Raw genomic sequence first — 20,041 nt, 5'->3', positions numbered from 1 at the left:
TTCTCGTGGCTTTTTTGAATCGTTATAATGATGCTTTTTGAAAAGGATTTCCGTCTGTTAATTGGTTACCAAGGCTCTGTGATATCGAACCGCTCTTTGGATCGGAGGTTGAGCCGTGATGCTCCGTGGTGATCATAAATCGCTATCTCCGGGTGGACTCGTGTCTAAACGGCTTTTGGTTAGTTACGATGCCAAGCTATTGACTTCGCTTAATGAATTGAAACTTAATTCGTGATCAATCAATCATAGGCGAAGTTTTAAGCCGCGGTCTCATTTACACCAAGGGTTTTCTACAATCGTTGATCACTGCCGCCAGTTGATCTGCACCTACGATTCTGGGCTCCAAGGATAAAAGTCTGCCCGAGGAACTTCCCCTCTGGAACATTTGGGTGTGCAACAGTGCTGATAACCAGAGCCGGCGCTAAGCAGTGGCTTACTGCCGTGATTCGCAGACCCTGACATGCAAATAATCGTAGTGAGATATCAGCACCTTATTTCGTCTTCTGTTGCAGCTTGGGTCAGTCATAAAAGTGTTAGGTTCCCTGCATAAAACCTATTCAACATCATAATCACTTTGGCTGGAGACCGAGTTTGTCGTATGAGTGAACATAATCTAATGCGACCCAATATTAAATCATGATATGCAACGGAGCAGACCATATCCGATCGTCCGGAGCGAAAGCGGGAGCCAATTACGTGTGCTATGTATAATCAAAAGCAGGCTTTCAAGTGGAAATGGGTGTTTGTATTGTGTAACGCTGGATCAGGAAATGACCTGAATGGAACGTACTCGCTGAACGCGTCTCTGGTGTCGGGAAGGCCTTATACGCCGCCTCCATGCATCTTCACTGTCTTCACATGAAATGTTTCACCAAATCCACTCTGAAGATTGAAAATAAAGGACATCGATTGCCGAACAAGCTGCCTTATAAAGTGCATTGGAATGTCGATCTTGTCTCTTCTCCCTCTGTTCTCTTTCGATGGATGATCTATCCAGATCCGTAAATGCACACATAAAAATGTCTCGGATGCAAGCCCATTTACAGCATCCAGCGGCCGCTGTATCTGCATAGAGCCACGAAGCGTGTCCACCTGCAACCCAATGAAAAGCCAACGATATCATTTATCCTGCAAAAGACCATCACATCACCCCGCCGGAAAAGCATGAACTGATGTAATTTAGCCAAGAGATAATGCCGAGCGCGCTGCATAGAGCCTACAAAGGACTGATGCAGACGTTGAATAAGCGCATTCGCTGGTTGGTAATTCGCCAAGGCACTCGCTGCAACCCACTTTTTGACAACAACCTATAACGCATATCGGCCCCCAAAAGGTCCTGCAACCTATTTCGTCATTAGGCCTTGGTTTGTTGGGAGAAGGTTGGATACAAGAAGCTGGCCATGTCTCGGAAATTGAAGCGGGTTTCTTCTCTCGTATCCTGCTTTGCACAATCCTCTAACCGTCAGTATGCTGTTGATTGAAGCTCATCTTGAGACTCCGCAGGCCTTTGGCGCCGCATTCATCCTTGGGGTACTCGTGCATATCTTTGTTTTACGCAAAGGAGAATGGGACCTTTGGACTGTCAAGTTTTTCAAGGCATGGGCAACGTATGAGGTTACTGTCTCGTTGTTTCTCACTCAACTCTACTCATTCTCAGTCTGGCAAGCCGTATCGGTGACCAACAAATGGTTCGCATCATTTGCTGCTGGGCTCACAATCAGCATTCTATCATATCGAGCATTCTTTCACCGACTGAACCGTTTCCCGGGTCCATTTATTGCTCGTCTCTCAACGGTCTACGCTACTTATCTAGCGGTAGATGAAGAGCACATGTACCTTGAAGTCCAGAAGCTTCATGAGAAGTATGGAGACATCGTGAGAATTGGCAAGTTGACTTACGCTACTAATATGTTCTCCACTAATTATTCCAAGGACCTACTGAGATATCGATCGCAACACCAAGTTCATTCCGGCCCATTCACGCACCCTCATCACCGGTCATCAAATCACCTTTCTATGGCATCACTCATCCATGGGTGATGCTTCTCTCTGAGCGACGAAAGAAAGAACATGCCATCCGCCGTAAAGCATGGGACAGAGCATTCACTACCAAAGGTACCGAGCCGTTCCCACAGCCTCAGGAGACAAGCGCTTACCATGAGCAGCCCTGCGCGATTATGAGCACCAAGTGCTCAAATACACCAAACTTCTCACTGACCGCATTGAGGAAGCGAAAGGTAAGCCTTTCAATATCGCCCTGTGGGTAAACTTCTACACCTTTGACATCATGGGTGATCTTTCCTTCGGAAAGAGCTTCGACTTGCTTGAAAGCGGCGTCGAGCACCACTTCTTCACCGAGTCGCACAAAACCCAAGGTTTCATGGGCGCGTTCCGGCGAATGATTTGGTTCTTCCCTCTTGTTTCATCCATCCCAATCGTGAACAAGTCATATTTGGCTTTCCAGGCTTATGTCAGGAATCAAGTCGAGACTCGACGAAGGGTATGTGTTCTCAGAGGGAGACGATACTCGACTAACCAGCGTAGAATCCACCGGCGGAACCAGATGTTTTTAGTAGTATTCTGGAGGATTATGATGCGATTGAGAAGCCTAATCAGCAGGACTTCGATAATCTTTGTGGTGATGCTCATCTCATTATAATCGCCGGCAGGTGTGAATGACTAGACTGAAACATCTCAGTATACCGCTAATATCTCAGTGATACGACTTCCTCTTCCACGACTTGTCTCTTGCACCACCTCGTACTCCATCCCAATGTGCTGGCAAAGCTCCAGGCTGAGATTGACGAATACAAGAACACCCACGATGAATATGACCTAGTTTCCCTAAGCAAGCTACAGTATCTTCAAGCTTGTATCGACGAATCTCTTCGTCTTTATCCTGTTGTCCCTTCAGGTGTTCCAAGGATGACTCCGCCAGAAGGGCTCCAGCTTGACGATGTCTACATACCTGGAGATACAATTATACATAATCCTTCTTACACCATGTATAGAGGTATGCTGAATCACAAGTTCAGATGATTTCATTGCTAACTGGCCATAGATGAGCGTTGCTTTGAGAAGCCAAACGAGTTTATTCCCGAGCGATGGACTACTAGACCGGAGCTGATCAAAGACGCCTCAGTCTACGCACCATTTTCAACTGGCAAGTCTCCTATTCTCCGAACGGTAGAAAGTAGCTGACAAGATAGGTCGTGGCGTTTGTGCTGGAAAGCAACTTGGTCTTATGGAGATGCGCTATGTTCTCATGGACATTCTCTCACGATACAATATTGCTTTCGCACCAGGGACCAATCCTCAAGCTTTCATTGATGGCTTAAGAGATTGTTACACTCTGGAGCTGCCAAGGCTGGATATGGTATTCACCCCACGAGCCGGAGCCAAGGTCGAAGCATAGAATATTTGTTGATGGTTTTGGGAGATATTGAGAAAGACCAGATTGCAATCTTCAGAAAGCTCATTAATTGTGCAACATCAGGTAACTAATATGGAACTCGTATCACTAATTATCCTTATGCTTCCTTGTGGGTGATTTATCACATAAAGCTGCCCCCTTCCTCCAACGACTAATATCAAAATCAGGATATTGATAAGCCGTGATATTGATCAATTGCTCCGACGGAGTAATCCATCCATGCATGGGCATCACACTAGAGGCTGTTAGTCGAATCCAATTACCACCAGGAATACTCACGTCGTAGACCTTGGAAGACCATCATCCAGGAGCTGGTCCAACCACTGCCTCATCTGCTGCTGGTTACCCAAGTCGACACTAAGTCCAGCTTCGCACGTATTGGCCTCAAATACGAAGATGGACGAGCTTGTATTAGGACATCGCTCTGTAACCATTACATAAGTCCAGTCTGATGCATGGGGCGCTTGATCAGCCCAATTGAACCATGCTTGGACCTTGTTGTCGCGATGAACGTAAGGGTGTGTTTGACTAAGATTTGTCAGTGGTATACTGAGATTGAGACTCAACCTACTTGAAGGTAATGAATTGAGCGCCTGGAATGCTGGACCAGTAATCCACCGCCATCTCGGGAATGATCAACTTGGCACCAGCACGGACGTAATCGGCTACGCCGCCACTATGATCTCGGTGATGATGCGAAGGCTAGATTGTTAGTCAAAGGCCAAGCCTGGCTATGACATACGTACCGCGACGTAAGTGACCTTCTTGCCAATATTCCTCTCAATCCACTCCAGGACAGCCTCACTCCAGGAGGGCGGCGCAACGCATACAATAACTTCAGTCTCAAACTCAATAATAAGCTGCTTAAACCCAAGATCATGGCTATCATCGATGATAAGCCAATACACCTGCAAGAGATCAACGGGCCTAGATGACTTCAAAGCATCAACGCTGACATTCTTGACTGGTGATCCTAGTAAACTTGTGCTACAATCTGTGACAAGACCACTGGGAACACCAGGAGGCTTTTCTGAAATATTGGCTTTCTGACCATGAAGAACAAGATCGAAGAGTTTGTTGCTGAACTTTGATGTTGCGTTGATTTTGTCAATCACAAAGTCTTCGAGAACCACGCTGAGTCGTTGGCTAGATGAGCTGTAGATGGTTTGAATAGTATGGGAAATTTGATTGCCTGTACTTCTTTGTAGTTTGATAGGTATACGTCTTTTGTCACGTTTCCGTAGATCGGATGTTGTTCTTCTGAGCGGACGATATATGGTAGGTATGTCTATGGATCGACGATGAGGAGTAGCTTGTCAAGGTTGCTGTAGACTATACGCTCTTAGCCAAATGATCGGTCATGAGTTTCGAAACGTACCCGCGGGAAACATGATGCCGTTTATATCAACTTCGCGTTCTTCGGAACTTTTAGACCGTCGAATCTTGATCTGTCAACAAGATACTTGAAGGTTCGACTGTTTACTAGACTCACCCGCTCAACAAGACCAGGAGACATCATGAGAGCCTCAGTAGCAAGCTTATTAGCCAACGCAGCTTCAGAAGTTAGCAAGCATCCCGTTTATATGTGGAACCCCAATTACACCATCTACACAGCCAGATGTAACGTTCCGGGGAAGGAAGACTTCATTATTTCCCTTGACAAAGCAAGCAGAGTCACCATCACCAGTCCAAACCACGAGAGAGAATTGCATGGTCTCCAATTGAGGAGATGCCTACCCCCACGAGGCTTAAGGTGTCAGTTGCTGTCACAAACCCTGTTTGCTGAACTCACGCGAAGGCTGTATACGGCGGTCGATTCGCTGCCGAAGCAATGGGTAGTCTACTTCATAGGAGATGTTCTGCGTTCCGGATGTTGCTGCTGATACATCGGCACGCATGAGATTGTAGCTTTGCATAAGGCCCCGAGAACGGTAAATTCTAACATGCTTAGCTTACTTAGAGTACACTGAGGAGGGGATTCACCTTTGGCATTCATAAGTTACGTTCCACAGTTTTGAGAGCCCCTCTTCACCAATGGCAGCGATTGCCCTTTCCAATGTCGAGTTTGTACTGGTTTTATGGTTATCCAGGGTCAGCAACGGTACAGTGAGGCCCAGAATGGCCATGGAAAATGGTATCAGCCTCATGTTGGCTGCGAAAAGCGGATGCAGCATAAAGTGGTGTCCTACCTACGCATTTGGCTACCTCGGAGCAGAGTTGGATTTCTCCCCAAGGTGAGGATTAAGGTTAAAAATAAAGCGATATTTCAGGAAAGCATTAAAATTTACTCCATGTTCAATGGTGACCCTTCGTAGCGTAATAGAAGCACAGTGGCGCCCTGGAGGCGCAAGTTGGTGCCGTTTGTGTTACTGGTGGCCACAAACATGTTACACGATAACAACTAGCAATGGACCAGAATTATATGAAAGGCTCACTTCTTTAATTTTCAAGGGACTATTAGTCATGAAATTGCTTTTTGACATAGGCAACTCGATAACAGACCAGCTCAGGAGTCTTCGCCGTTTGGCTTCGTGATCTTTTCACGTTCAGAGTTTGGGCCAAGAACTGTACCTGTCCCTATCGGTACTTAGAACCATATCAAACATAAGGACACTATATGGAAATCCATTTCATCATTTGTATATTCTAGGTTCCGTCTGCCCTACTTACTGCGCAAGAAAGCTTCCAAGATAATCGGCCTTTCCAATAGGTACCCCCTGTGCACGCAAGATGGAGTAGCCAGTGACGATGTGGAAGAAGAAGTTTGTCTGGCCATGGTAGAGAGTAGCCTCCTTGACGGTGAGATGGAGGATCCTGTCAGGCCGGGGGCTTTCAAGAGTCAGTGGAATATCGCAGTATACACTTTTGTGGCGAAACTTACAGCTCCACTTTGACATCCTCTCGTGAGTTAACATCCTCGGGCTTCACGCTCTTGACAGCCTCGAGAGCCTTTTGGATTCGGGCGTGCAGGTCGGCAATGGTCTTCTCATTATCCTCGAAGAATGTGGGCTCAACGCCTGTTAGACGGCCAATGGTGGTCTGAACAGCTTTGGTGGCAGTTTGCACTTGGAAGACGAGGGGAAGCTGATCGTCTACGAGCCTGGCTTGGGGGAATACTTCATCGGCATTGAGGCCCTTTTCTTTGGCGTATTGCTCGGCTTTTGTGAGGACGTGGTCAAAGGTTTGGAGACCCTTGATGAAGGTGGGGATGATGAGGTCGTAGAGAGAGGTAGGCATTTTGACGGCGTGGATTGATAATGTGAAGTGATAGGCTCGAGTAGTGAAATAGTGATTTAATGGCTAGTTATAGTGTATATCTTTCACTGAGTGCAATCTTCAAGTTAGTACATATATATATTTTCTCCTTAATCGCGCATTTGTAATGCGAAATTGTGCGATTACCGCATCAAACACCGCATGCCGACGAGCCGTTACCGGAGGATAGCGGTGAGGCGGGAGCTGAGACAATTAGAAATATTAGTCAGGTTTATTAATTGCAATATTGATTAGAAATGACGAATATGCTACGGTTGTGACTCTCTTATTCATCACGACCCTGGTCGACTCCCATGGCGCGACATGTCGTGATGTGGGGTTCGGGCACGTCATCTGCAGGAACCTCACGCAAACGCAGAGCGCCCTGGGTGTTTTTCCGAAAAGATGTACGATTATGATTGACTACTCAACTGTGGCTGAAGTGAGAAACCGGGTAGTGCGAGCAAGACTAGGATAAGATCTGTGATTGGAGGCTTTGAGAAGTTACTCGTGATAAGGTTGAGAGGTCGAAACAAGCTTCGGCCCCAGCACACAATGGCAAAGAACACAGGCAATTCTCAAAGACTTTCTGATGGACTGCTTTTTCTATTGGCTCTTGAACCCTTCACTCGTGGCTAAAGACCATTGGTAAGGGAGCATGTCTTGACCACGTCCTAGGTTGTGCTAATCCTTTCTTGCAGTTCTCGATTTTCTATTGGCACAACTACCCTTTACGTCTGATTGACGCCATAGTATATTAACTCGGAAAAAGATACTCGTGAACCAAGCAAGCTTTCACTAAACCTCGCGACCTATACGTAATTCGTAGTTACGTTCATTTGCATTAACACCTGGGAGCTGACAGACTTCGGTGTTCCAAAGCTAACGAGTACAAGCATTGCTATCCAGCTATGTAGTTGCCTGCTGCCCATAAGGTTAAGCGCTAGGCTGCGAACACAGTCGCTGAAAAGATTGTTGTCCAGCATTATTCATACCGTTAATTGGTTCTTTGAGAGTCTTCCGGCGACCTCGAAAAAAAACTCTCAAATATAGTGAAACTTTGTACACTACAAAGTTGTTGGATAGACCAGACTGAGATTATAAATATGTGTTGAAAATCCACCAAGAACTAGAACTATAGACAGATTTCTTTTTTTACAAGTCTAATCGCAGGACAAAATGCCCATCGCCACGCCTCTTCACAGAGCTAATACCCAGAAAACACCAATCGCAAAGAGTTTGACTATACTCACAAACACCCTATGCACTATATCAGAACAAAGATGCTACGACCATGACGCACAGAGAAGAGCACTAGCAGGTATTGACATATGTCGCAAATTTCGCTTCGCCGAACTCGCCCTCCGGGAACGTGCGACCAAAAGAAGGGATCGAATTGTCTTACTGGATCACAAACAGGTATGGTGTCTCGGTTGCCTACGGAGATCTATATCCTGATAATCAACTGCCTCGTCAACGATAGGAATGGGAAGTCCCCGGAGGAGATGGAAGTACGGGCCCATACTTTAACATCTCTAACATCTACCTGTAGAACCCTCCAGATACTTTGCGAGAGGTATCTGTATACGAACCTGAGATCCCAACGACTATCGACAGATATCGGATCACAATGGCTTCTTTACTTCGCTCTGAGTGTGGAGCCTCGCAGAGCCCATACCATCTGGTCACTGAGATGCGAATCCTGGCCACCTTATTTCCAGTACGAAGCATGGCTAGAGACCCTTAGGCTCTGTACCAACCTCACTCACCTTGAACTGGTTTGGCAGTACTCGACTCCCAAAAACTTTTTAGAACAATTGGGAAACTTGGTTGCTGCTTGTCCCAATGTTACTGAGTTCACATATGGTGGACTCTGGTATATCAATGATCGGTTTTGGCCCGGGACTCTTGAGCAAGTGGCAAGGTTTTCGCAGCAATACGCAAAATTTGCGAAACAGCTTTGCCACTTGGAAATCTGTGGGTCAATCGACTGCATCCAGAAAATTCTTATGTATGATTACCCAAATCTGAGTTCTTTTACTATTAACGTGGATGACTATTCAAAGGAGTGCAAATATTTTGAGGAGCTATCTTCTCGTACTCCCAGTTTAGAAAGACTGGAATTATATTGGTTCGAAGCCAACTTGCAAGACCTGAATATAGGATTCAAAGCATGGGGGAAAACATTACAGTCTCTTGCTATGAATCCCCCCATAACTAAGTATACCGACAGACTTCTAGGACATCTACTGCCCCATCTTACAAACTTGGAGGATCTTTATCTGGGTCCGCAACCTGGTTTCCAGCTTTCAGATCTCCATGCCATAGCTCAGCCGGGCGCTCCACGCCTAAAATCATTCCAATGGCGAGTTAATGATACGATATTCTGGGATTTCTGTGCGAACTCAGAAACCGTCAATCAGGCCATCATTGACATCTTTCTTGCGTACTCTGAGACCCTCAATTCCTTCATCATAGATGAAGAACTCGGCTTTTAAGACTTTGGCACGGATCTTTTCGAGCACCTCCGCAAGGCAAAGAATTTGGAGAACCTTCGAGTACCGTTGCATGACATACCTACCGAAGATGAGATTGAAGGTCTTCTGACCGCATGTCCGAAGCTTCGACAGTCAGAAACAGGATTAATCGTGGTTAAGGAGTTTTTGACTGCGTGCACCTTGACGAATATGGGCTATAAGGAGGATGATTTAGAGGCGGTTGAGAGTAGCTGGAACAGTGAGAAAATCATATTCCCGTAGATGTCTGCATACATTCATCTTGCATCATAAGTTTCTAGTCTCTACATTAAGCGTACTTCTACAAGTATCTAACTACACCTTGATACTATATATGGGTAACGGCGGAAATCTGAGAGACTGTACAGTATATCAAGTATCAACCATCTTCTGAACAAATGCCGGACATAAAGCCACCTTCCATGCCTAATAACAACATCGCAGACCACAGATTGGAATTGACTCTAGGGAAATCACCCTCGACCCCGGTAATCAAAGATAGTGGTTCAGATGCTGATTTGCAGTTGAGAATTGTGGGTGAGAGTTTAAATCAGCAGCGAAGGTCAGCGGTGGAGACTAATATACCATCATCTTCGCATTTTGAATCAGGAACTAGGGATAACAGAAAGTCTCATAGTAGAGCATCGTTTGTTTTATTTTCGTTGTCGTGAGATCTGTAAATGTGTAAGAAAACCTTAGTGGACGTGGGTAATGTGATGGTGAAAGTCGTGGTAACTCCAAAATATTGTATTATCTAGGCCAATTCTGTCGACCTCATCGAAGAAGACCCAATTCTTTACTGTCACAAGGTTTAGGCAACAAACATTTCTCGAAGTATGCTGGCCTGAGACTTCGATTTTCGGGCGGTCACTAGCCCTAAAGTTGGCAAAGTAAAGACAGAGTTCATGTTCTGTGCGGAAACGTTCCAGCTGATTCGTTGGCAGGCGTGCACCTCTGATGAGACTTCACAAGGACCCCTTTTAGTCTCAATTCAGAAATGCAGATCAATTCCTTGTCCGATTTAAAAATACATAAATAAAGTAACATGTTTTCTGCTGTCCCTCTACCCTTAAGACCTTATACCTCAGACCCAAGCTTGAGCAACATAACTTCTACGCAAATCTTTGACTTGCAAACAAATCCTCACCGAAGTGATCCTAATACCATATCGCCATGAAGAAGAACAAGGCACCAAAGAGTTAGCCAGAGTGGGGCTTTGACAAGGTTGAGGGGTCAAAAGAGGCTTCAGCCTCCAGGCCTAAGAAGAAAAGGATATCAAAGAGTCCGCCAGAGAGCAAATTGCAACAAAGTATTCGGGCACTAAGAATCATTGCAAAGCAAAGGCCCGATGACCCTGAGGCACAGCGTCGAGCTCAAGTCGCCACAGATCTGTATTTTGACAACTAGTCGCGCCACAAATTCCCGACGCCGCTCATAGCACACGACCCAGCAGAATCACGGCAACAAACAAATTTGGTTTACAATCTCCCCGCCGAGATTTACTATGTGATTTTCGATCATATCGTTGGCGATTATCCCAGTTGTCCGCAGAGCAAACGATTGCGAGCAAAGACTTTGCTATCCTTGGCCTGTTCCTGTCGGCTATTTCAAGAAATCCTCGAGAAGTACTTATGCAAACACCCACGAAGTTGGATGTTCGATGAGACTCCATCGATCTTGATGTTTCGGTTCTCTTTGATCATTGAGCCACGCCGGGGACCTCTCGTCCAGTCACTATCTATGAATGTCAAGTGTCTGTATAGCAGTTCCCTTTGGCTTGAGATTGCCAACCTATGTCCGAACCTCAGGCACCTGGAAATAGTTGAGACCAACAAGGGCCTTTCTAGCTCTCATCTGGAATTCTTGGCAAAGCTCTTCTCTGACTGCCCAAATGTTACGAGGTTTAGTCTTAATGCAAGGACTTCTGACTCCAAAGTCAGTCGGGCGTATAAAAATAACAAGGGATTCTTGAAGTTTTGGAAACAGCTCACGCACGTCGAAGGACTTTCGCGTTCGGAACCATCCGATATAACTTTGATCTCCAAGCGATGTCCCTCACTTCAACGACTCAAGATTGACTCTCTTGGACATCTCGATCTGGGGAGTCTGTTAGACGCATCCCATGTATGGGGCAAGACCTTAAGGACTCTTTACCTCAACTGGCTCACGACGACGAAGGCTACTGCTATCCCTCAACTCCTGGAACAACTACCGGTAGTCGAAGAGGTTTATCCGGCACACCTATATGATGTCTGGCCATCAATCCAAGCTCTGGCGCGCTTGAGTCCACCATGACTCAAGCATTATAAAGGGGTGAGCCACCGCCGGTGGGACCCTATTTACTCGCTTGAAGTGGAGATAGATATATGCGACATGATTACCTCTCAAGCTGATACTTTAGAGAGCATCAGTATCACCGGCCAGTATGATCTCAATATCGGTGTTTTGGAGGCTATCAAAAAGGCAAAAAAGTTAGAGTTTCTCAATTTGGAGGTCGATCGGCTTCTGACTGATGAAGAACGGGAAGATTTACAAGCAGCATGCCCTAAACTTCAAATTTGCGTTAGCCATTATAGCAGAGAGCTCGATCGAAATAGGGATTCAGACTGGTCATATCCAAAATGTGGTAGCTGAGGGGTTATTCCTGATGACTAGGATCAATACTGTCCAGACAGGTAGTAGTAGTCTTCCATATATCAATGCATTATTTGAGACAGTCTCGCAATCGCACTCTTAGAGGCAGTCTTGTTGAATGTCTTCACAATGTTGCCAAATCCCCATCCGACCGAGTGATTCACAGTGGTCACGCCGTTGTATTTATCATGTCAGCTAAGAGGAATAGTATATTGGAACAATGACAGTAAAACTGATAAAAAAAGGTTTTAAGTTTTATTGGGGCGTTTTATTCGCGCTCGCCTTCGTCGCCTAATATCCCGAGAACCCCATTATATAGTAGTAGCCCTATCGCTTACAGAATCATAGAGTCTCTCGGGGGAGGCCGCGTCGTAGTTGGCGAAGTCGATTTTCTCGCCATGATCTTGGAGCCAGCGGAGTAGGTAAACGATATCTCGGACGTCACAATTAAACTTGACCACAGACTGAGGGCGTGTACTACCAATGTACTGCGATGAGCGCTTCATCTTGGTGAGAACGAGAACGCCCGGGTGGAGGATAGGGATTGAACCTAAGGAAATCTAGATTAGATATAGAATCAACATTGCGGACTTTAATTGAGCAAAGCTGCAGGTTAAAGTACCGATCAGTCCGCTGACTGACTGACCGACCAGAAGAGGGTCATTCCGAAGCCATAGGCGGCAGTTTGGGTTGCCCCCGAGCCGGCTCCAGGTTTCCCAGGATTCCATCGAAAGATATCAGAAAACTTCGACTTTGAAGCAAAAGGTTTGTATTTTGGTGCTTACGAAAAAGGTATGAGAGAATAAGTGAGAAGAGTCAAAGGGTGAAGACCTTGGGGCCCAGCTAGGCGGAGGCATTTGCCTCGCCTAGGATAACAGCAGGCTGTTGACTTACCATCTCCCGGGCGGAGGGTCGAAAGTCGGCGAGGCAGGCCAAGCATGCCGCGGGCAAGGGTTTCGATGGGGACCCGCAAGTCCCACTGACCACCATCTGGAATGAAAAAGAGCTTGAGGTTCGAAACAACAAATCGCTGCCGGTCCGAATCTAGAAGAAGCTCAACAAGACGAGGTCGGATCTCGTTCGGTTGCGCATCGTCCATGGCGACCTCGACATCGATATCTAGAGTTTCGCGATTACTTCCTAGTAAATTCAAGGCAAAACCGCCGATGAAGGCGTGCTCGATGTTGTGCTCTGTGAGAATGCGTGAGAAAGCTTGGGCAGCCGCCTTCATGTGGGCTGGGAGCGGAGCCATGCTGAGTGGGAGGTATAAAATTTCTGATTTGAGGATAAGAGATCAGAATAAGCTGGCCTAAGGGTCAAGTAAAATACGCCGAACTCACCTAAACTTTGTGTAATTTAGGTTAAAAGTGACGAAAGTACTCTAAACTTACCCAAAATCTGTAAAACTAGGGGCAAATGTCCTAAAGTTTTGCCTCGTATTGCAGGTTCCCGAGGGGCTCTTGCTGGTCCAACGTCTAATTTGTGAGCCATATGCGACATTTGTAGTTGCGACTTGTGACTAAGAGCTTAAAGCTAGCCTTGATGTACTTCTCCTTTATGTTGAGGTGCAGGGCTTGGAGTAAACTTTTGTGATAAGGTCGAGAGTTCAAAATAGGTTTCAGCACAGAGAACTTAGAGGGGACGAGTTAACTTTTACCTTATGCTCTCGGCTTCTGGCTTCATACAGAATGCTGGTCTACTTGCTGGCAAATCGTCATACGACAGCTTCCCGGATACTAACTGCAGCATCATGTCTCTTGCCCACTCCGTCTCTTCCGTGAACTGCCATTGCTTTATGCTACTAAGAGCATTTTCCATCTCCAAAGCATCCTTTTCGGCCATTCTTTCTTTTTCGGCAGCATCTAGGTGCTCCAAGTCCTCTGGCGTAGGCATATAGTCCCCCTCATAACTCATATCGAACATGCTGTAGCCGATGACGCTTGCTAGATCTGCATTTGCCATCAAACGAACGGTACTCCCAGCATGCTCTTGCATAATGATGCGCAAGTAAGCAGCGCAAAAAGCAGGTATAGGCACCGTCCATAATTGGCATGGCAGAATAGGCGAATTTATAGCTACCAGCTCCTTTTGTTGAATCCCAGTCCAAGAAATGGGCACCATGATGAGTTTGTGGCCTGACTCTCCGTTGACGTAGCGACATCCCTTCCGTGCGTGTTCGGACATATAACTTGATGTTTTGTTATCGTTTTGCAAGCCAGCGGCTTCAGCTATGTGTCTAGCATCCTTGATTTGCTCGTCGGGAATCAAGAACAGTAAATCCTGCGATCAAAGGTCAGCATCGTGAAAGACTTGTTATGTTTGGGACATACTGATTGGGGTGCGAGCGGATAGCCTAAGCGCTGTAGTAGAGGAGTCTCCCATTCCACGAGAGTAATCTTAGAATCACTGAACTTGCGCAAGACGTTGAGCACGCGACCGTCAGTGATGTGCTCCATCTTGTTTGATGATAAAGGAATGCCATTGCAAAGTTGAGCTTTTGAGAAATAATCGTGGGGGCGAGCTATGAGTCACGTGCTTGAAGAAAGCTTAACACATCCTGCGAAAAGCCAATGCGGTACCTTTACCAAGTTGCCCAGGTCCATCTCGCTGAGATTTGGAAATAGCTTATCAAATGGATGAATGAGTAGATGACGTGGGTTCATAACAGCTATAACCGAGTAATCCCGGTCGATTAAACACGCTATCCCCTATCAAGCAAGAGATCCATCCCCCCTCTCACCGAATGATTGACAGCGATCTCGCAATTGTATTTATCATCAAAGATTTTTTCGCCTCGTTCTTTTTAAACTTGGCATTGTATTTTTACTCCAAAATGGCGAGTGACGAGACAACACCACTCCTCCCCCATAAGGGGGAAGGTAAAGGACGAGTGAGAAATTGGTTATCGAGAGCTTTCAACGTCGAGAATCGCATTTTGCTTGCGGGGTTTCTTATCACGTTATCATTCAGTTTTACCCAAGTTCCGTGAGTAATTTTTGTCAATTGACCAGCGATAAGCCTAATGATTTATAGATTGTTTTATGTGTTTCATTTAATGACTTGTGACTCGTTTTATGAGACGCATCCTCCTTACAATGGTCCGGGCGATAGGTGCAGTCGGGACGAGATTGCGGCTGGAACGGCAACCCAATATAGTATCCTTGGCATGTCTACTACATTTTGCGGTAAGTCAAGTCATTTCAATTCAAACATTAGATGCGATACTGACTCTTTCAAGGAACGTTGAACCTTTTTGTCGCTGGCTGGACATCGAAAAAGTTCGGCCCCCGAGCGGCACTTTTGTGTCAGATTCTTATCCCGGCTTTTCGCGTGGTCACCCAAATCTTGGGAGTCGTGGCAGGTGGAGAAAAGGGAATGATGATCATCCAAGCGACTCAATTGATCACAATTCTGGGCGGGCCAGCTGGGTACATGTAAGTCCGCCATACACTCCCGTTCCCCAGATGCTAACATTGGCTTTAGTCTTGTTGTCAACGTCATTGCTGGAGAGGTTGTCGAACCTATCCGACGGACAGCAGTATTTGGACAGCTTCAAGGTGCCATCATGTTAGGCCAGGCGATTGGATACTTGAGTGGTGGTATGATAGGTGACGCGATCGATATCCGGGCTCCTTTCGATGTTGCGTTCGTCTCCTTCATTCTCGCGGGTATTTACGTCTGGTTCGCCTTACCATATATTTCACCCGAGTCAATGTCCAATGGCGGAAAGAACGGTCAAAAAGGAGTTTCTGGTTTTCTCGCACCCCTCAAGATCCTCACACCGCAGAAACTTCGCCTCGCTGACGGGAGAGTCAAGAAGCACCTTGGCGTCATCTTTCTCTGCAGCGGCATATTCGTCTCTGTACTCGCCACTGGTTATGCACCTCTTCTGATTCAGATGTATGCAACAGCGGCGTTTAACTTTAGCCAGGGTGACAACGGTTGGCTCATGTCCGAGTTTGCGTTCATGCGAAGCTTCTTCCTGATTCTATTGTTCCCAAGGATCATCGCTTGGGGACGAGGTCGTGTTATCAGATCTGAACCAAATAGCGATGATGAGGCGGAACCGGGACATATTCCAACGGAAGCTGGAGAATTCGATGCTACTTTGGGAGAGCAGGCGGATCATGAACCGTACGAGGCAGTCAGCCGCAACAAAGAGGACGAGGGATGTCTCTTTGATCTTGTGTTTCTCAGATGGAGTTTATTAGTCGATGGTCTGCTAACTACAGTTGCTGCATTCGCAACTAAGCCGTGGCATATCTACCTTGGTACGTTTTTGCAGTCCCTTACCGAACATTGCTCTGACAGGATAGCTGCCTTTCTTCTCCCGTTCGGCTCTGGATCAGCGCCAGCAGCAAAAGGTGTCATTACACAAATGTGTCCGGACTCGCAGCGCGCCGATGCTCTCAACGCTGTGACCCTGGTCGAAAACGTGGCACGACTAGCTACTCAAGGCTTGTTTGGTTTCATCTTTGCCAGTTTGGCTGAGGTTGGCAAAGCATATGCAACTTTCTTCTGCAATGCGGTGAGTTACTGCTGTACAAGAAATTATTGGTTGCCGCTAATCAAGGAATAGGCCATTGCTCTATTGGCCATGGTGGTTCTCTTATTCTCTAACTTTCCGCCTCCGGGAAGCATACTGATTGAGAAGCATGAAGAGCAGGATGAAGTTCAGAACGAGGGCAGCGAAGGCGAACCTCTCCTGAATAATAGAGACTGAAGCTTTCAAGGCTCTTCAGGTAATAATAGAACAGGGGACGGAAAGCATTGGGAAAAGTAACTACGAAATTGACATAGTAAGATTTAGATGCATAGTTGAATGGCGTTTGATGGGCACGATAAAAACTGGACTAAATTGGACTAGATAGACATGAATTCCTTCTGATAAGAATTATGTGCACCCTTTGAATCAATCCCCTTTTGCATCGCGTGCCCAACTATGAATCCTTTTGCATGAGGTCTGCGACAAAAAGATGTCTAGATCCTCTGTCTTCATCATTCATCCAAGAACCAAGGACCTCTTACAGAGAAGTCCAGCGTGCTGTTTAGTTGCTTGTTTCCTAGCAAATCAACTGATCTCAATCATTCGCTGCCGTCCATAGCCGTGTTTCCTTCGCTTCGATCGCCATTCATCTGTCGTTCAGCTTCGGCTCCAGCCATGGCCGCTATTTCTCGCTTGGTCGGGGGTCTCGGGGGCAACGGAGACTGAGCAACAGCTTTGAAGATCGGAATCCAATCAGGCAGACGCTTCCCTGAAAGTTGTACCTCAGCGTCTCTGACGGCGATCATGAGAAGCACTCGGAGCGTTAGATGTGCATCATTTCCCGCCACGTGAAGATGCGCGTAGGGTATCTTGAACTCCTCCAGCAACTGCTTCAGGCTGTATATATACCATAGCTGTAGTGGAAACTGAGCGGCCTTAACAGTGTCGAGAATGAAGATAGGCTCAAGTTTTATGTCCAGCATTGAGAGCAGTGAAAGCTCCTGCTTTGCCCCGTGGACAACAAGCACATAAGGCTTCCTAGTGAGACGTTCAAGCACAGTTCGTACATGTGACAGCTTAATCGGCCTCGCCTTTCCAAATATAAAGTGGTAGTTTTTCCATGAGAATGCTTTCTTGTGGCCAAAAACTAAATGATGAGATTTGATGAGACCAGATGCCAAGTCGCCGCCTTGCGTAGATTTGCAGTGTAACTGCTGCAGAGCTTGTGCCTTCAGGAAAGACAGACCAATCTCGACTCGTTGTATTGCACCATTCTCTACCATGAAGTGGTCAACATCAATGCTGAGAAATCCTAGGTCCTTGATGTTGGAATTAAGCCTGCGTGGTACAGATGTTTGAGGTATGTCGGGCCAGCTCGCGCCATCGAGCAATTTCGCCCCGTGAGAATAGCCAAATATCCAGCGCAGCATGATTGTCTCGTCTCTGAGAATCCCTTTGTGGGCTGGCTCGGCCATGGTGGTAGTCATCGGTCAAGTCCATGAATAATTGTTGAGAGGCGATGGTCTGCTAATTTTTAGACATGGAGGTTGTGAAGCTGTGCACAGATAGCAAACCTTATTGGAAAACCTCGTGGACAGGGCACAACAAACTCAAATCCCCAGGCGAAAGTTTCTTCGTACTGATTAATGGCATTTTTCCCGTGTTGAGGGTCGCCTGATTCCCTGTCTATTTTGAAGTATTGTACACATAATCTACCCACTTTGGTCCCTCTGCAGTCTCCTCAAAAGGTCCAACTGCCTCGTAGGAAAGTGATGAAGGTGTCCGATATACACTAAACTTTCTTGAGCCACTGACCCCCGGTCAACGCCTGTCTCGACATGATAGCGAACACGGCACCGGCCAGAATCGTAACGCCGCAAAATATTATTAGTCCGGAGAAGTTCCCATTCTCTGCGCTGACAATCGCTCCGGCGACTGGGCTTCCAATAAGGACACCAATAGCCGCCACACCGTAGAGTGCGCCATTGCGAGTTCCTATGCTGCGAACATCCGAAAAACTGGCAACCATGGCTGGCACGATAGATAAAGTGCAGCCCGATGCGAAACCGTAGAGGGCTGCATATACAATGACCGAAGCAGTGGAGTGTGCAGTGAGCCATACTGTGAGAGTAAAGATACCTCCAAGTAGGGTCAATGGGATCATGACGTTGAAGACGCCGATTCGATCGCCGAAATATGCGGGAACAAGACGGCCGAAGGTGCTTCCGATTCGTTAGCTGAGGTTGGGGAACAGTGGTAGAGTGACTTACGAAGCAGCATTGACAATGGATACCAGATATTGAGCCAGGCTATCCGACACCCCGAGTTCTTTCGCTTGGACAATGATGAAGTTGAACGGCAAGAAGGAGCCAAGATACAGCATGAATCCAGCGACGGTCAAAAGAAGGAATGGCATCTCTTTGAAAGGGATGATGAAGTCCTTGATGTCAAACTTTCTTCTTGGCGGCGGCAGTCTTGATTTGATGGTCGCGTTGGCAATGACCAGCAGTCCCAAGAAAAGAAATGCCACGGATCGCATCGCCCAACCGAAGCCGACTCGGACAACAAGCTTGTTCACCATGATTGGAAGAACGACACCACCGAGACTGGATCCAGCAGTGATGATTCCAAAAGCGATAGCGCGGTGACGTTTGAACCATGTTCCAGCAGCGGCGATAGCTGGGTATCGTCAGTACTGTGGTGAGATCTTGGGAGGGATACTTACGCGCGTAGAAGAGAAATGAACATCCCAATGCACTACAAATGCTTTGAGATAGAATAATCTGATAATATTTCTTCGATAGGGATGTCATCATTAGACCGAAGACGTGGAGGAACGAGCCGATGAGGATGGGAATACGTGGGCCGTAATTATCTGTCATGTAGCCAACGACTGGGCCCTGTGAATTGTTAGTGAGATCTGACAAACGGCAGAGGTCGGACGAACCCAGAAAAAGAGCATGAATGACTCGATAGACGATATCCATGCTACATCGCTAGAGGAATACGATTTAAGCTGATTCTGTTCGTAGTAATCTTGGAATATGCCGATACCTAATCATTTGTTAGCGCCCGTCCACTATGAATGAGTAAGAGTCACGTACAGTTAATCCACCCGAAACTAGCAAACACGGCGAAAAAGCCTCCAGTAACAACTAGCCAGGCTTGTAACCCTCCATCAGGCGGAGGACCAAAATCTGGTGCCGACGTCCCTTCTTGCTGTGAGGGCGCTTTTTCGCTATACTGCTCGATTTGGGAAGGGCGATCGTCGTCAGAGGCGGGGGAGGAGAGGGATTGATGACGGCTTGGTTCTGAGGCGGCCATTGCTGCGATTTGGAGGCTGGTGGCCAAGTGTGAGGTGCTATGAGTTGGTAGAACTGTGACTTGATATGGGAAATATTCTGCATGTTAAGATCGGATATTATATAGCTGTTTCGATTCACAATGATCTACCTCATGCTCGTTATCTTACAAATTCGACCCTTGGCCAATTCTCGCGAGATGGTTCCGAATCAAGGATAGCTTCATCGGAGAGTGTTCGGCCTCAACGCTAAGCTTTGATCCCTGTCGGTTATCTCGAAGGATACTGCCTGATGTAGTTTAGATTCTCGGCTTCTGACCCTTGGATACCCGCTAAAACGCGAGCTGACATCTCTCCGCTGCGTTTCCCTTCAGTTCCTCAAACTTTCCCTTCAAACCACGTTATACGTAGTTTCT

The 20,041-nt window shown here is 46.7% G+C and overlaps 9 protein-coding genes; 3 read left to right on the top strand and 6 right to left on the bottom strand.

Annotated features, from left to right (window-relative positions):
- Nucleotides 1–1,467: 1,467 nt before the first annotated feature.
- On the top strand, nucleotides 1,468–3,415 carry FFUJ_11837 (related to pisatin demethylase cytochrome P450; the record flags this gene model as incomplete). XM_023570781.1 is given in 7 exon segments in its annotated part: nucleotides 1,468–1,875; nucleotides 1,944–2,237; nucleotides 2,312–2,500; nucleotides 2,545–2,669; nucleotides 2,718–3,013; nucleotides 3,062–3,186; nucleotides 3,191–3,415. Coding segments are annotated over 7 exon segments (1,662 nt in total).
- Nucleotides 3,416–3,520: 105 nt separating this feature from the next.
- On the bottom strand, nucleotides 3,521–5,580 carry FFUJ_11836 (uncharacterized protein; the record flags this gene model as incomplete). XM_023570780.1 has 8 exons in its annotated part: nucleotides 3,521–3,668; nucleotides 3,713–3,961; nucleotides 4,005–4,135; nucleotides 4,180–4,721; nucleotides 4,812–4,881; nucleotides 4,926–4,987; nucleotides 5,226–5,371; nucleotides 5,417–5,580. 8 exons carry the CDS (start codon nucleotides 5,578–5,580, stop codon nucleotides 3,521–3,523), a joined length of 1,512 nt encoding a protein of 503 aa, XP_023437843.1.
- Nucleotides 5,581–6,099: 519 nt separating this feature from the next.
- FFUJ_11835 (uncharacterized protein) lies at nucleotides 6,100–6,670 on the bottom strand (the record flags this gene model as incomplete). XM_023570779.1 has 2 exons in its annotated part: nucleotides 6,100–6,262; nucleotides 6,315–6,670. 2 exons carry the CDS (start codon nucleotides 6,668–6,670, stop codon nucleotides 6,100–6,102), a joined length of 519 nt encoding a protein of 172 aa, XP_023437842.1.
- Nucleotides 6,671–7,867: 1,197 nt separating this feature from the next.
- Nucleotides 7,868–9,186, top strand: FFUJ_11834 (uncharacterized protein; the record flags this gene model as incomplete). XM_023570778.1 has 3 exons in its annotated part: nucleotides 7,868–8,107; nucleotides 8,241–8,408; nucleotides 8,476–9,186. The coding sequence occupies 3 exons, from the start codon at nucleotides 7,868–7,870 to the stop codon at nucleotides 9,184–9,186; spliced, it is 1,119 nt and encodes a 372-aa protein (XP_023437841.1).
- A 2,963-nt stretch (nucleotides 9,187–12,149) lies between these two features.
- Nucleotides 12,150–13,090, bottom strand: FFUJ_11833 (uncharacterized protein; the record flags this gene model as incomplete). XM_023570777.1 has 2 exons in its annotated part: nucleotides 12,150–12,388; nucleotides 12,733–13,090. 2 exons carry the CDS (start codon nucleotides 13,088–13,090, stop codon nucleotides 12,150–12,152), a joined length of 597 nt encoding a protein of 198 aa, XP_023437840.1.
- Nucleotides 13,091–13,491: 401 nt separating this feature from the next.
- FFUJ_11832 (uncharacterized protein) lies at nucleotides 13,492–14,294 on the bottom strand (the record flags this gene model as incomplete). XM_023570776.1 has 2 exons in its annotated part: nucleotides 13,492–14,118; nucleotides 14,169–14,294. 2 exons carry the CDS (start codon nucleotides 14,292–14,294, stop codon nucleotides 13,492–13,494), a joined length of 753 nt encoding a protein of 250 aa, XP_023437839.1.
- Nucleotides 14,295–14,671: 377 nt separating this feature from the next.
- FFUJ_11831 (uncharacterized protein) lies at nucleotides 14,672–16,561 on the top strand (the record flags this gene model as incomplete). XM_023570775.1 has 6 exons in its annotated part: nucleotides 14,672–14,823; nucleotides 14,872–15,023; nucleotides 15,077–15,272; nucleotides 15,322–16,109; nucleotides 16,155–16,366; nucleotides 16,418–16,561. 6 exons carry the CDS (start codon nucleotides 14,672–14,674, stop codon nucleotides 16,559–16,561), a joined length of 1,644 nt encoding a protein of 547 aa, XP_023437838.1.
- Nucleotides 16,562–16,923: 362 nt separating this feature from the next.
- On the bottom strand, nucleotides 16,924–17,799 carry FFUJ_11830 (uncharacterized protein; the record flags this gene model as incomplete). The annotated part of the gene is made up of 1 exon (XM_023570773.1): nucleotides 16,924–17,799. The coding sequence occupies one exon, from the start codon at nucleotides 17,797–17,799 to the stop codon at nucleotides 16,924–16,926; it is 876 nt and encodes a 291-aa protein (XP_023437837.1).
- A 317-nt stretch (nucleotides 17,800–18,116) lies between these two features.
- On the bottom strand, nucleotides 18,117–19,648 carry FFUJ_11829 (related to monocarboxylate transporter 2; the record flags this gene model as incomplete). XM_023570772.1 has 5 exons in its annotated part: nucleotides 18,117–18,546; nucleotides 18,595–19,003; nucleotides 19,050–19,224; nucleotides 19,272–19,378; nucleotides 19,429–19,648. The coding sequence occupies 5 exons, from the start codon at nucleotides 19,646–19,648 to the stop codon at nucleotides 18,117–18,119; spliced, it is 1,341 nt and encodes a 446-aa protein (XP_023437836.1).
- Between the last annotated feature and the right edge of the window lie 393 nt (nucleotides 19,649–20,041).

This window comes from Fusarium fujikuroi, chromosome FFUJ_chr11 (genome assembly GCF_900079805.1).
Source record: "Fusarium fujikuroi IMI 58289 draft genome, chromosome FFUJ_chr11".
Taxonomy (NCBI): Eukaryota; Fungi; Ascomycota; class Sordariomycetes; order Hypocreales; family Nectriaceae; genus Fusarium; species Fusarium fujikuroi.
The sequence above is the reverse complement of the archived record's forward strand: the minus strand, read 5'-3'. Positions and strand labels throughout refer to the sequence as shown.